Raw genomic sequence first — 16,047 nt, 5'->3', positions numbered from 1 at the left:
ACCAACCTTGCATCCCTGGGATGAATCCCACTTGATCGTGGTGAATAATTTTTCGTATGTGTTGCTGTATTCTGTTTGCTAGTATTTTAGTGAGGATTTTTGCATCTATATTCATCAAGGATATCGGCCTGTAGTTTTCTTTTTTGGTTATATCTTTACCTGGTTTTGGTATCAGGATGATGTTTGCTTCATAGAATGAGTTTGGGAGATTTGCGTCCGTTTCAATCTTTTGGAATAGTTTGTTAAGAATCGGTGTCAATTCCTCTTTGAATATTTGGTAAAATTCTGCTGTGAATCCATCTGGTCCTGGGCTTTTCTTTGTTGGGAGCCTTCTGATAACAGCTTCAATCTCCTTTATTGTTATTGGTCTGTTCAAATTTTCTACGTCTTCATGGTTCAGTTTTGGGAGCTTGTGTGTGTCCTGAAATTTATCCATTTCCTCCAGATTTTCAAATTTGTTGGCATATAGTTGTTTACAGTAGTCTCGAATGATTCCTTGTATTTCAGATGAGTCAGTTGTAATATCGCCTTTTTCATTTCTAATTTTTGTTATTTGAGTCTTCTCTCTTCTTTTTTTTGTTAGCCATGCTAATGGTTTGTCAATTTTATTTATCTTTTCAAAAAACCAACTTTTTGATTCGTTGATCTTTTGAATTGTTTTTTGGTTTTCAATTTCATTTAGTTCTGCTCTGATCTTAATGATTTCTTTCCGTCTGCTAACTTTAGGTTTGGATTGTTCTTGTTTTTCTAGTTCTTTAAGGTGAAGTGTTAGGTTGTTCAGTTGCCATCTTTCCATTCTTCTGAAGTGAGCGTTTAATGCAATAAATTTCCCCCTCAATACTACTTTTGCAGTATCCCACAGGTTTTGGTATGATGTATCATTGTTTTCATTAGTTTCAAGAAATTTTTTGATTTCCTGCTTGATTTCTTCTTGGACCAGTATGTCATTGAGTAGAATGCTGTTTAATTTCCATGTGTTTATATAGTTTCCAGAGTTTCGTTTGTTATTAATTTCTAGTTTTAATCCATTGTGGTCTGAGAAGATACATGGGATAATTCCAATTTTTTTGAATTTATTGAGACTTGATTTGTGACCTAATATGTGATCTATCCTGGAGAATGATCCATGTGCTGATGAGAAGAATGAATATTCTGAGGTTGTTGGATGGAATGTTCTGTAGATATCTGCCAATTCCAATTGGTCTAGAGTCTTGTTTAGATCTTGTGTTTCTCTACTGATTCTTTGCCTAGATGATCTGTCTAATATTGACAGTGGGGTGTTCAGGTCTCCTGCTATTATGGTATTAGTGTCTATTTCCTTCTTTAGGTGTAATAGAGTTTGTTTTATAAATCTGGCTGCTCCAACATTGGGTGCGTACATATTTATGATTGTTATGTCTTCCTGATGGATCAGTCCTTTTATCATTAAGTAGTGTCCCTCATTGTCTCTTTTTATGGTTTTTAGTTTAAAGTCTATTTTGTCAGATATAAGAATAGCCACTCCAGCTCGTTTTTCTTTTCTGTTTGCATGGTAAATCTTTTTCCATCCTTTCACTCTTAGTCTGTGTGAATCTTTATGGGTGAGGTGGGTCTCTTGTAGGCAGCATATAGTTGGGTCCTCCTTTTTGATCCAGTCAGCCAGTCTGTATCTTTTGATTGGGGAATTTAAGCCTTTTACATTAAGAGTTGTTATTGAAAGGTGTTGATTTATTCCTAGCATTTTGTTGGTTGTTTGGTTGTCTTAGGTGTCTTTTGTTCCTTGCTTTCTGATTTACTGTTTGGTTTCTGTGTTTGTTGGTTCCTTAGGTTGTAGATAGCATTTTTGTTTGCTTGTTTTCTCTTCATGAATGCCATTTTTATTATACTAGTGGGTTTTGATTTTTCTTGGGTTTTTATGGCAGTGGTAGTTATTTTTCAGGAACCAAACCCAGTACTCCCTTGAGGATTTCTTGTAAGGGTGGTCGTGTGGTAGTTAGTTTAAGAGTTTTTATCATGGAGTGTTGAATTTTGTCAAATGCTTTTTCTGCATCAATTGAAATGATCATACGGTTTTTGTGTTTCTTTCTGTTAATGTGGTGTATCACTTTTATTGATTCGCATATAGTAAACCATCCTTGCATCCCTGGAATAAATCCCACTTTATCATAGCGAATGATCTTTTTAATGTGTTGTTGGATTTGGTTTGCTAGTATCTTGTTGAGAATTTTTTCATGCATGTTCATCAGGGATATCGGCCTATAATTTTCTTTTTTGGTTGTGTCCCTGTCTGATTTTGAAAACTGAGTAATGCTGGTCTCATAAAATGAGTTAAGGAGTATTCCTCCCTCCTCAATTTTTGAAATAATCTGAAGATTATTGGTATTATTTGCTCCTTAAATATTTGGTAGAATACAGCAGCGAATCCAGCAGGTTCTGGGCTTTTCTTTAATGGAGACTTTTGTATCAATGTCAGTCAGTGAGCATATATACACTAGTGCAGCAGGGCCTGGCAGCTCCAGGAAGGGCCACTGGATCAGCTGTTGCTCCTTGTTGGAGCAAGCCTGCAAGAGTGCAGAGGCCCAGCAGCTCTGTAGAGGCTTGCTGTGGACAGGCAAAGCCATTGCCCTATCATTGTCTGTCAGGGAGTGGGTGTACGCTAGTGCAGCAGGGCCCAGTGGCTCTGTAGAGGGCCACAGGGCCAGGCAGAGCTACAGCAAGACTGGCTGTTGAGCTGGCATGGGCACCTGTGGGCTCAGTGGGCTAGCAGGTTGTGCAGGGCAGGTGTATACGAATGTGGTGGACTGCCACTTCTTGGCAGCTTCCTTGCTGAGCAGATTTGCCTTTTCTCCTGGGTGGGGTGGGGGTGGATAGGCAGTTAGGGAGGTGCCGTGTGGGTTCAGATGCTGTGGTCTTCGTCTTTCTGTCTTGGTCATGGTTCTGCCAGCACCTGTGTGAATGTGGTAGAATGAACGTGGGGCCTCAAGATAGAGGGAGTCACTTTCCAATGGACCCCAGGGCAGGACACAATATAGTAGCAGGTTCAGTTTCAAGATGGTGCTGTATCATAGCTGCTTAGATTAGGAGGCTGGGGACTGCTCTTCCTGGGCTTGTACTATGAGGCCATGCAGCTGCACAAACTCCCAGCTACTCTAAAAACTAGGTTTAGGAACTCAGAGGATGGGGCAGGGATCTCTTGTGGCAGGGATTGCTAGCATTTGTGATGGAAGTGGAAACAGCTGGGATTCTTCCAGCTTACATTCTGTCCACCTGACTCTGAGTAGGTCCCTGCAGAGAAACAGCAAGGCAGAGGCAGGATGCCTCACTCTGCCTTCTATGGTGCTAGCCTGGTCTTTCTTGCTCTGCAAGGATTTCATCACTCCCTTGGTGGTTTGCAGCATATTTCTTCATCATTCCAGTCAAAATACAGTTGTATATTTGTCATTTTGATCTCTTTTTGTGGGAGGGGACGAGCATCAGACAACTCTAGTTGGCCATCTTGCTCTGCTCTCCCTAAAGTAGATTTTAAAAATTGGTGGTGGTATTTTAAACCTAGATCAACAGGTAACTCTTTCTATATGTCATTTGGAATTTCTTCCCGTTATCTGCACAGTATAATATAAAGACAGTTTATTAAAGAGCACAGAAACAGATTATGATATGCAGCATTTTGGCATGCTTCAGCTATAACACAAGATTCTTTTGATGTGAATGGGGGAAAACTGCTTTGCAAATGTGTTATATATCCATCTGACTTGTTCTGTAACCTTTGCTGGATTTCATCGACTTCTTGTTTGAAGTGCCTAAGGAGGCTACAACTCACATCTTTATTGCAGTAAGTTTACATAAAGGCATAGAGCCAGTTGCTAGTGATTAGAACAAGCTCCAAATTTTGTTTTCTAGGTTCAGGGACTTTGGTTTAAAACAATCCTCCTTTAATCACCAGAAACTCTGAAATTTGCAAAAAGAGACTGTAATGTGGAAGCAGTGTACTCAGGCCCTGAGAGGTTACTATTCTTTTAGGTTTCTAGGGTGGTGAAAGGTATTTTAATATAATTTAAGGCTTATTGGTAGGGAAACTGGATTTCATATTTTGAAATTAGCTCCCCTACACCTCCTTTTCTTTCTATTTGTATTTCCACTTCTTTGTCAACTACTGGACTTCTGTATACATAAAGGGTTTCTTGTTTATCCGGCTGTGTCTGGTGCCTAATTCTTGCAGTGATAATATAGGCCAATGCTCTTGAGCAGGCATTTCTGAACAATAAGGCATAGATTGTTATTACCATCCATGCTATTTTATTATATGGGATGACACCTTTTTATTTTTAGTTGTTTTGCCTTCACAGAGTAGTCACTATATTATATTATCCTTATACCAGAATAATCTATGAATGATGGCCCGAGGAGGATGAGATCAAAATGCCACTAGTTCAGATCCACCACCTCAGTTACATTCATTTCATATAGAGTAGTCTTTTAAAGGGTATTTTATTGGAAGGCTAGCAGAGTTCTAGTAACACAGTTCTTATTCTCTCATAGCTTTGCATATTGTGAGGTGTCCAAAACATACTTCCATGCCAATGTAACAAGAGTAACTGATGTAGTTGGTGAATCACTATTTAAAGGCCTTCTATCTTATTTTTCTCATGTTTCCTAGTGTTAATGCAATACAGATTTTTGGAATGCAGTATCCTGTTGGCAGTTTCGAGTGGAAACTTGGATAAATTCAGTTTTTCTGTAGTTGTCCTCTGGATCTTACACAATATAAATTGCTTGCTTTTGCTATTTTCTAATCTAAATCATAACTATAAGTACCACAAAATGACCTTGTGCCTATAGTGGTACAACAATATAATTGAGAGAAAAATCCCCAAATATTAAATTAATTCCTTTTAATTGCTTGTTCTGATAAGAAACCCAATTTTGGAGGAATGAATGTTCTTGAAATAAGGACTCTCTTATTTCTCTAATTCTATTCCAACTTTGATTTTTTCAAGAATACAACCTTACCTGATTTTCCCTTTTTGACTTTTTGCCTGGAAATGCCATAGCAGCTGGAAATTGTCAGAGATAATTGCTCTGAAAATCAGAACTGTCTAGATCTTTGTAATTAGAAAGATGAGCCACAGGGGTAATGGAACTTAACTTTTAAGAACACAGTGTTTCAGGTGTTTAACATGTGTTGCATCATGACCTAGTATATGGTAGAGCAGTGTTCTAACTAACATAGTCATTAGTGATACACAAAGTACCATCAGTCATTCTAAAATCATTTCCTGAGCACACACTATATATATAAGGAACAGTGCAGGGTTCTACTGAGGTTGCTTCTTCCTAAGCAGTTGGAACCATTTACACAAGCAACTTCAATCAACTACTTTTTGAGTTTCATCCAAACAACAGAGAAAAACAGATTGTAGTAGTAGCAGATGTGCACATGCTGATGTAAAATATTGTTTTCTTGTAAAGATGAATCCATGTAGAAAACAAACACAAAGAATATGCCCCTGCAACTTGAATTACTTCTTCTGATTTTAATCCTAGTAATTTTTTGTTGTTTATTTTAACTCTAGAGTCTCAGAGAAACTGGGATATTGGGTTTTACTAAACTGCTGTATCTCAGATCCTCTCTTGCTTAAGCTTGTCCAGGAATTTCATCCAATTTTTATCTGAAGGGGAGTTGAAGGCATTTCAGCAAAACAAACACCAAATCATGTGTCAGCATAACCTGAAATGTTTACTTTAGAAGCATTTTTGAATGTAATAAACAAAGCCTATTAAAATAACAAAAGTTCAAATAGAAAGACCTTAAAATACATTGAAAAAGAGATTCCTTTATAGGTTTTCTTGAGAAGCCTAGGACCATAACAAATGCTTTCGAAGTCCACAGTCATATTGGGAACTTCAGCCAGTTTTATTCTCGAAATTTATAATCACACCCACTAGGAGAGGTGACACTAGAAGACAAACATTTGGTTGGAAAACTAATCCAGTCTTGTATCTTATGTTCTTCAAATTCCAAGCACAAAATCTACTCTGAGAATAATTTGAGTTAAATGAGTGTGGGACTCCCTGCTTAGGTTTGGTTGGCCCATTTCTTTAAATCAGGACCACATTTTAAAAGTATAGGTACTAATAAAGAGCTTCATTTTGACAGGAATGGTGCTTTTTTCCTTCTTGTTAGGTAAATATTTTATCTTTATTCTCAGTTTAATATAACTCCTGATTGGTGAGCATACTAATTCTAGGATATACCTGCCAAAATCTACTTGATCCAAAAACAGTATATGTAGGGAACGTGTATGCTTTTTGTATTTTGCTATATATTAGTATTCTCTTAGAATGCTTACTTCACCCAGTAAAATTCCAGGCATGCAGGGGCAAGAATTATGCCCATGTATTTAAGTCTTTTGTTTAGTGGTTCTCAGGCCTGACTGTGAATTTGAACCACCAGTGGTCCTACACCATCCCTGTTAATTCATATTCTCAGAGATTGTGTGGCCTGGACATTTGTACTTTTAAAAGTGGTATAGGTGATTCTGATAAACAGCCATCATTAACAAGAGTATTGGATCTTTGAGGGGATTTTTTTTATGAAAGAGAAACTTTTGTGATAGTTTTATTATTATATGAAAATTGGTAAAAAGATGTGTCTTCAATTTCAGTAAGTTAGGGACAAAAGTGTAAGTAGGTATGTGGACATGGATGTCTTTCAAAATAAGTCATTTAACACACAGTACATTTATTAAGAGCTTTCTCTGTGCCAAGCACTTTGCTTGGTGCTAAGGACACAAAAATGACCATGACATAGTCTCTGGACTTGAAGAGCCTTTAATTGGGAAGAGGACATCTTAATAAGTTCTAGAAAGTGTTATAAGTGCTATTGGGAGTGTTCAAAAGAAGGATTGGCAAGATTGGGGGAAGGGCGGGTGATCAGAAGAGCTTCCAAGGAGGTCCTCAGCTTGATGGGATAAAAGTAGTTTTTGCTATATTAGGATGGAGGGTAGGAGGGAAATGACATTGCAAATAGTTCGAATAAACACACAAATTTGTGGGATACTTCTTCAATCAGTTTAAAAGACAGGTGCACAGGGGCCAGGATGGTGCTATCACAGAGGTGGACAAAGGCCAGTGTTTAGACAGGTTTGTATATCACTTAAAGAAATTTAACTTTATTATTTAGAAAGGGGGATCCCCTTGAAGGATACTCAGAAGAGTAGTAATATTATCAGATAGAAACATCGCTCTGGCTGCAGTGTGAAGGATGGACTGAAAAAGTTCAACTTGAAGCGGCAAGGCCATTTAGACAACTATTTCAGTAATCCTGGCATGAAATGACACATTAAGGTAAGACTACCCAAGGATTTAACACTGAGATTATTATTATTTATTTATTTTTAAGAAGTTAAGTGTTTTATTATCCAGGGTTAAACATCTACTGACAAACACTGAGATTATTTAAAAAATAAATAAATTTCCTTTTTGTAGTAATGTCCTGTACCTTTGTTTACTGGTTGAAGACTCGATTTTTATAGATAGTGTAGAATAGATTTATACGGCCAGTTTAGATGCACAGGCTATTTTAGACAAGTTTCACAGCTGTTTTACACAGAATGAAAATACTGTTGTAATAAGATTTTTTTTTTTTTAGATTGAACAGTAATGTAATTATCTTGAAGAATATAAAATGTTGACCATTTGAAGGCAGTGTCTCATAACTTAAGCTTAAAGTTATAAGCAACATAAAAGCAACCACATTAAAGAAATATAATAAAATAGGATGCCTAGATCATGCGAAACTATTTCTCTAGGCTAGTGCTGTCTAGAAGAACTATAATGTAAGCCACAAATACAAGGTATGTATGTAACTTAAAGTTTTTTAGTAGCCACATTTAAAGATATAAAAACCAAACAGGTGAAATTAATTTTAATAAAATATTTTATTTAAGCTGGTATATCTAAAATGTTATCATTGCAAAATATAATACAAAAATTATGGAGATATTTAATATTCTTATTATTTAAAGAGACAATATACATATTTAGTATTCTTTTTTCATACTAATTATTCTAAATCCTGTGTGTATTTTACACTTTTAGCACATCTCAACTCAGACTAACCACATTTCAAGTGCTCCAATAGCCACATGTAGCTACTGGCTACTGTATTGGACGGTGCAGCTCTAGAAAATTTCTTAATTTCATCCCAAAGAATATATGTAACATTTCAGCAGCATTTTCAAAGATCACAATTACACTGGATGGAAAGTCGTGAAGTCACGTGCAGTTACTTTAAATACTTGAATATATTGTTAATAAAGCTTACTGAATTTTTATAATATACTAGTAATGGTACTACACAGAAAATAGAAGTGAGAATTATTTAAATATCTGATTATTCTCCATAACTATTAGTTTTTACATTTTCAGGATGTGAAATAATCCTAAACTTTACTTAAATTTTGAAGTGGAACCTACAAGAGCATATTCTTTAGGCACAATATAAAAAAACCTCTGAATTTTAAATATATGTGATGATTTAAAGTTGAAAGTGGAGGGTCTCAAAGAATCACAGCCAATTATTATTACTACAGATCAATGGTAGGTGGCTGTATATGCCAAATGATCTTTGTTATACTGTTTAGTTTTTTGAGCTGACATAGTTAAGAAAATTACTTTGTATATGCAAGATGGCCATAGCCCTACTTATGGCTATTAGAATGTTCAGGCATCTTATAAACTCCAGCAATTATATAGGAGTAAGTGGGAGATTATATTTTAAATAGACAGTCATTAGATAATCCTAAACTTTTGAATGCTAACTTCTCTAAGCTCACATTCAAGTATACGTCTTATAAACAGTGGAAGACTCTCAAGTTTTGGTCAAAAAATTAAGGTAAGAGTTGTTAAATTAGATGTATGCTTTTCAGCTTCAACAGTCAGATGCCAGCACAAAGTAGGTACAGAGTTGATGAAACCACGGTTGGCATTTTGGCAGGTAAAAGGAAAGAAGAATTGAGAGTTTTTGCAAGAGTGACTGTGGTGATGGACAGTAGAATCCAAGCCAGATAAAAAGGGAAGCTATAAGCACAGTGAAACGGAAATGAAAAACTAATGGGGTCCAATGGAATTGAAGGACTACAGAGTTAAAGAGACAAAGTGTGAGATGCTTGAAATCAAGATTTCAGAATTGTATAGTATTTGGTGATTACAAAGTCTAGTTGTCATGTTGGGAGAGGGTGGTTGAGATGAAGTGGAGAATATAATTGCAGATAAATCAGGGAAATAAAAGTGAAAAGTGTTAGAAATTAAGTCTCTAAGAATGTTATAAACAGTGGTAGATGGGAGGACAGTGAGCAAGGTGCTATAATCTTCAATGAGAAAGAGATATCCAGATGGGTTGGGCCATATATTCTAGGTCAGTGGTTCTCAACTGGGGACATTTTGTCTCCCAGGGGACATTTGACAATGTCTGGAGATGTTTTTGGTTATCACAACTAGGGGTGGAGAGTGCATGTACTATTGACATCTAGTGAATAGGAGCCAGGGATGCTTTTAAACACCCTACAATGCATAGGACACCTTCCCACAACAGAGAATTATTTGGCCCAAAATGTCTACAGTGCTGAGGTTGAAAAATCCTGCTTTAGATGGATGTATCAGAATCAAGGTATGTTGGTTGAAAAACAGGCTGAGAACTATAAATCTAGTAAATTTTGTGTTCTATTTTAATTGAATAGCTTTTCATGGAAAAAAGAATATGCACATTAAAAACAAATACTCATTAATTCACTAAATCAACAAACATGTTCCATTCCTACTTAATGGGGCACAAGTATTATAGGTATTTAAGATTCTTCAGTGAAAATGAATTGAAGACTTAAATGTAAGACCCAAAACTATGAAACTACTAGAAGAAAACAGAAGAAATGCTTCAGGACATTGGTCTGAGGAAAGATGTTATGGGTAAGACCTCAAAAGCACAGGCAACAAAAGCAAAAAATAGATAAATGAAATGAGATTTTATCATACTAAAAAGTTTCTGCACAGCAAAGGAAACAATCAACAGAGTGAATAGACAACCTTTAGAATGGGAGAAAATATCTGTGAACTATTCATTTAACAAGGGATTAATATCCAGAATACGTAAAGAACTCAACTCAATACTCCAAAACAAATAATCCAATTAAAAAATGAGCAAATGATCTGAACAGACATTTCTCAAAAGAAGATATACAAATGGCCAACAGGTATATGAAAAAATGCCCCAAATCACTAATCATCAGGGAAATGCAAAACTCCAGTTAGAATGGCTATTATCAAAAAGACAAAAGAATAACAAATGCTGGCAAGAATGCAGAGAAAGGGGATCTCTTGTACAGTGTTGGAAGAAATGTAAATTAGTACAGCCATTGTGGAAAATAGTATGGAGGTTTCTCAAAAAACTAAAAACAGAACTATCATATGATCCAGGAATCTCACTACTGGGTATTTATCTAAAGGAAAAGAATCAGTATGTTAAAGAGACATCTGCACTCTCATGTTTATTGCAGCACTACTCACAATAACCAAGATACAGAATCAACCTAAGTGTCCATCAACAGATGAATAGATAAAGGAAATGTGGTATATTTAAACAATGGAATACTATTCAGCCATAAAAACGAATGAAAATCTGTCATTTGTAGTGACATTGATGAACCCGCCAGACATTATGTTAAGTGAAATAAGCTAGACACAAAGATAAACACCATATGTTCTCACTTATGTGTAATCTAAAAAAGTTGATCTCATAGAAGTAGAGAGTAGAATAGTGGTTATTAGAGGCTGGGAAGGGTAGGGCGGCTGGGGAGATAATGAGAGGCTGGTTTATGGATACAGAAGTACAGCTAGACAGGAGGAATAGACTCGAGTGTTCTATGGCACTATAGGAGCTATAATTAACAACAATTTATTGTATAGTTTTCAAATAGCTAGAAGAGAGGATTTTGAATATTCCCCATACAATGAAAAGATAAATGTTTGAAGTGATGGACATGTTAATCATTACCCTGATTTGATCATTACAAATTGTATACATGTATCATAATATCACAGTATACTTCATAAATATGTACAATTATTTTATAAACTAAAAATAATAATTATTTTTAAAAAAGATAACTGATAGGGAAACTCCCAATGGGAAAAAAAGGCCACTATTGAAAAAATTTTATAGATTAAAAAAAAAAAAAAAAAAAAACTCATCAGTGGAAACTAAAGATGAAAGATCCCTGTCCTGGAATACCTTTTATTCAGGCAGGAGGAGCTAGAGAACAATAAACATAATAAATAGTAAATTAGGTAGTTTTTTAGAAAGTGGTAAATGTTAAAGAAAAAAAAAAGAGAAAAAAGTAGAGCAGATTAAGGATATTGGGAGTTCAGGGGGATGAGAAGACAAAGTTGGGTTGCAATTTTAAATATGGTGGTGCCAAAGTAGGCTTCACAGAAGTGACATCTAAGTAAAGGTTTAAAAGAGGTGAAAGGATGTAATGAATATCTTTTGAACTGAAAATATAGTTTGGGTTTGTATTTGGTTCATAGAAAAGGGCAGTAGTTGAATTTACTTTCTAGGAAACCGAAGGTACTAAGCGCTTTGAGGGATACAAAGTTAGACCAGACATGGTTTCTGCCTTCAGGGAGTTTCATGATGAACTAACAATCTTGGAAATGACATAAAAACAATGATGGCAAATACAGGACAATAATTTTATCCCCTACTATTTGTTCCTGTTTTGATCCTTTTTCATTTGGTGGGGAAACGACAGGTTAAAGATTATCTTCCACTCCTCCACATTTGCTCCCCAGAATATAGTTAGATAACAACCTAGATTACATAGTGAAATGAAGATGAGAGGGGATGACAATGGCTTTCCAGCAGAGGAGGGGGTGGGGCTCAGAGAAATGGAAGGAAAGGTTAAATTTACAAAAGGGGCTAGAATGACTTACAGTATCTCCATTAACCTTCCTTGCTGACAATCACCAATTTTCAGTATCTGAAATGAGCCTCTCATTAGCCCTCTCTGCCTCTCAGGTATGGTAACAGCACTAGGAACTATGCTGTTCGGGTTGGGGATTACCATACTCTGGTACCAGAAGAGTTTGAAGAAGAAATTGGAGTTCAGCAGATTGTGATTCACCGCGAGTATCGACCAGACAGCAGTGACTACGACATTGCCCTGGTTAGATTACAAGGACCAGAAGAGCAATGTGCCCGATTCAGTAGCCACGTTTTGCCAGCTTGTTTACCACTCTGGAGAGAGAGGCCACAGAAAACGGCCTCCCACTGTTACATAACAGGATGGGGAGACACAGGTAATATAAATAATGCAAAGGAACAAATGAGGAAAACTGGTCACCGTTTAGTACCTGGTATTATCCACACATTTTGGTGTGCGATGGGTAGTAAGATCTTACATGGGTTCAGGTGTAGTTGTTTGGAAATTCTGCAAAGTGTGAAATGAATGCATGTAATCTGGATAGTTATGGCTGGTTCCAGTTAGAACTTCTGCACAGATTGAGATAACTTAATTGCCTGGGGTGCTCAGGGGTAGAGAATCTTCTACTATTAGTCCCCAGATTAGAGAGGGGACAGGGAAGAGATTTTAAGACCCTACTCCAAGACTTAAACTTGGCAGTCTATATTTTAAAAAGCTTTTCCAGACGATTTTAATGTAGCCCAGCAAAGGGCTCTGGTGTTAGATGATTTCTTTGCGATGGAGCCTTTTATCAAACAAACTCTTACAGAGAGTTCCTAAAAATAGAACAGAGAAAAGCAGAGCTAGCTGCTGAGATTGAAGTGAAACCTAGTCTCTCCTTCATCCTTCTTCCCATTCTTCCCACCCTGCAACCCCTAAGCAAGAGTAATGTTTAGCTTATGCTCTTCTCAGGCGAATACAGCTTTCTTGAATTGTCTTGCTGTAGAGTTAAATCAATGTATATCAGCTACTGCTTGCTGAAGATGGGCTTTGAAAGAACAGACTAGGTCTCACCTGGATTAGGCGCTCAATTCACAAATGACTATTGAATAAAGAAAAATTTTTGATAGGTTTGATTGCTCTCCATTAAAAATAACTGCACTGATAGCTGTACTCTTGAAGACTGTCAAGCAAGTATATTTCTACAGGTGATAATTTCAATAAGGTTTTACTTAGTAAATATATACATATCTCTCTCTCTCTCTCAATGTTTACTTTATCCCATACTATACTAAAGCTGGACTTCAGTTATACTTTTTCATAGCAGCAAAATGTAGAACATCTGCAGCAGAAATAGATTACTAAAACATTGGGACCTATCCTGAGATAAACTGGGGAAAAAAATAAAAAAAATAAATAAAAAAAAGAAAGAAACATTTCCTGAATGATACAACGATAAAATAAAGTCAGGGTAAAAGCCTTCTGGGTACACTGTGTTGATCCATGAGGCAAATCAAGTCTCTGAGAAGGCTAAAGTCTATTAGAATTATGACTACTTCAAAAGAGGTTCAGTCACCTTCTTTTGGACACCACATCTGAATTAATAGAAATGACCAAGGAAGTAAATTTTATAGACTGCTTTTTACTGTGACTAGTTATTCCAATTGAGTAAATAGAACCAGAGAATAATGGTGGAATCTATATTCAAGAAAAGAATATTACGGAGGACATATTTATACATTTTAGCCATCCAGCAAGGGATAAATGGTTCAGCAGCAAGTAGAATACACTAACACCAGGTGGTAAACCTTAAGCCTGTTTGAATATGGGAAAGTATGTGCAACGTCTTATTTCTGAATCATCCCTTTTACAATACCATGTTCTTATTTAGGACAGTTATTGCCAACTTATGTGCTTATATATAATTGCCATTTATCTTCAAGTTCAGTGAAGTAGATCAATCAGATAAATGGCTGTTAATGCAAAACCATCATGAACGCATCTTCAGTTTTTTAATGTATAGAATTAAAATACTAAAGCCTGCACAAATGTGCTTTAGGTTACCTTTGTTGATAGCTAAGTCCATAAATATTACTCATTATTACTCAAAAAATTCAGTACTGAGAAACAAATTTGTGAAGGCTAAGGGTGTGTGGTGACAACATTCAAAAAGACAGCTAATGACAATATATGCCATTTGTAGTTATCACCCATTTTAAACTATACTAATGCTGCAATAGAGATTTTATTTTCAAAACGACGAAATGTTCATAAACTGTTAAATGTTGTGATCCTTAGTTGGAATGTGATTGACTAATTTGGGTATTTGGTCTGAGCAGGACGAGCCTATTCAAGAACATTACAACAAGCAGCCATACCCTTACTTCCTAAGAGGTTTTGTGAAGAACGTTATAAAGGTCGGTTTACAGGGAGGATGATCTGTGCTGGAAACCTCCATGAACACAAACGCGTGGACAGCTGCCAGGGAGACAGTGGAGGACCACTCATGTGCGAACGGCCTGGAGAGAGCTGGGTTGTGTTTGGGGTGACCTCCTGGGGTTATGGCTGTGGAGCCAAGGATTCTCCTGGTGTTTATACCAAAGTCTCAGCCTTTGTACCTTGGATAAAAGGTGTAACCAAACTGTAATTCTTCATGGAAACCTTAAGAAGAAACACTACTTAAAGAAACTGATGGAAAACTCTTACCACCCATTATTAGCACTCAGCCAGAAATTATAAATAACAGGGAGTGAGATCCATGTTTCTGCTTTGTGTTGTGATAAAAAGTATATACCCCTTGCTACCTGAAAATCTGTGATGTGAATACTTTTTGTTACAAATACCTCAGTGTAATACTGATTATCCTTAATTAGCACTGTTACCTACCCAAATTTCACTGGAGAATTATCTTTCTGCCTATTTCTCAGCATTCTCAAGATTGTTATTGATTTTGCAGTAAGGCTGTCTACATTTATGTGGATTGAGAACTCCTTAAAATTGAATCAACATGGTGCGCTATTCTCAAAATAAGAGTCGCATTTTCTATTTATGCTCAGAGCTTTTCAAAAGGCTGACAAGAAATCTTCCCACCTTATCTTTGTAGCCTTTGTCAAGTGAGGAAGTCAAAGACTAAAAAGGTAAAGGAATTCCATTATAAACTTATAGGCCAGAATAGAATCATTAAGCAACAAGGACACGTGCCTGTCACAATACATTCCTGAATGAAGGGATTTAATATATGGAAGCAAGTATCCTTAAGTACAAACACTATGGAACTAAAAAAAAAAAAGGTCTAGGTATTGTGTGTGAAATACTAGCAAAATCTGGAAGGATTATCTGGTAACTTAAAAAATGCTAGTTGGACATACAACCTAATTTATTTAATATATTACCAGATCTACTCTGATAACTTTTAACCACTTCATATGTATAACTTAGTAAGTAGAATTAGAAATGTTAACTTTTCCTTAGCATCATGATCCGTTTTCTAGACCATGATGAAAGAGTGCCACCTACTGCAATTTTCTAGTAATTGATTTATACCTATAGGTTTCCCAAGACTAACATGCCACTATCCAATTAAAAATACACTAGTAAAGATGCTTTCCTGCCTATACACTGGAAGTTTTAAAACTGTTTCAATAAATACATACACCAGTCATAACACTCACTGCATTAAGGAGCAATGCGCCTGACTGACAATTTATAAAAGGCCAATAAGACTTTATACTAACCCTGGTTTTCAAATGGGGTTAACAGGTTGGTTAAGTTTTGAAAAGAAGCCTCAGTGCTGACAATGGGTATTTTTCTCCCATGGTTCTACTAGTCAAGGGAAATTTCCCTTTGGCCATTTCTCAGAGGTAAGGGACAGCCGTTTACTATGCTTTATAAGACATTCTTGGTAGTAATGCAAAATCTGCCTAAATATAAAAGGCAAACCTCTCAAGATATTTAAGTAACACTCCCAGACATGAGAATTATTGCTGATGTCATGGATCCTTCCCCAAATCCCAAGTGGTTTAGAAATAGGTGAATAAGAGGTTAGCATGAACTTCAGAATAGTTGCAAATAACCCTTTTAAGTGGCTGTCATTAATAAGAGACTTTAGCTT

The 16,047-nt window shown here is 36.3% G+C and overlaps 1 protein-coding gene across 1 annotated transcript in view; it reads left to right on the top strand.

The window, feature by feature from the left end:
* The window catches only part of PRSS12 (serine protease 12), a 78,009-nt gene extending 63,426 nt beyond the window's left edge, over window positions 1–14,583 (top strand). The window contains exons 12-13 of the mRNA XM_063108610.1: window positions 12,053–12,333; window positions 14,276–14,583. Of these exons, the coding sequence (XP_062964680.1) occupies window positions 12,053–12,333; window positions 14,276–14,583 (589 nt within the window). The remainder of the gene's footprint in view (window positions 1–12,052; window positions 12,334–14,275) is intronic.
* Window positions 14,584–16,047: the final 1,464 nt, after the last annotated feature.

Source organism: Cynocephalus volans, chromosome 9, assembly GCF_027409185.1.
Source record: "Cynocephalus volans isolate mCynVol1 chromosome 9, mCynVol1.pri, whole genome shotgun sequence".
Taxonomy (NCBI): Eukaryota; Metazoa; Chordata; class Mammalia; order Dermoptera; family Cynocephalidae; genus Cynocephalus; species Cynocephalus volans.
This window is presented reverse-complemented; position numbering and strand designations above follow the sequence as displayed.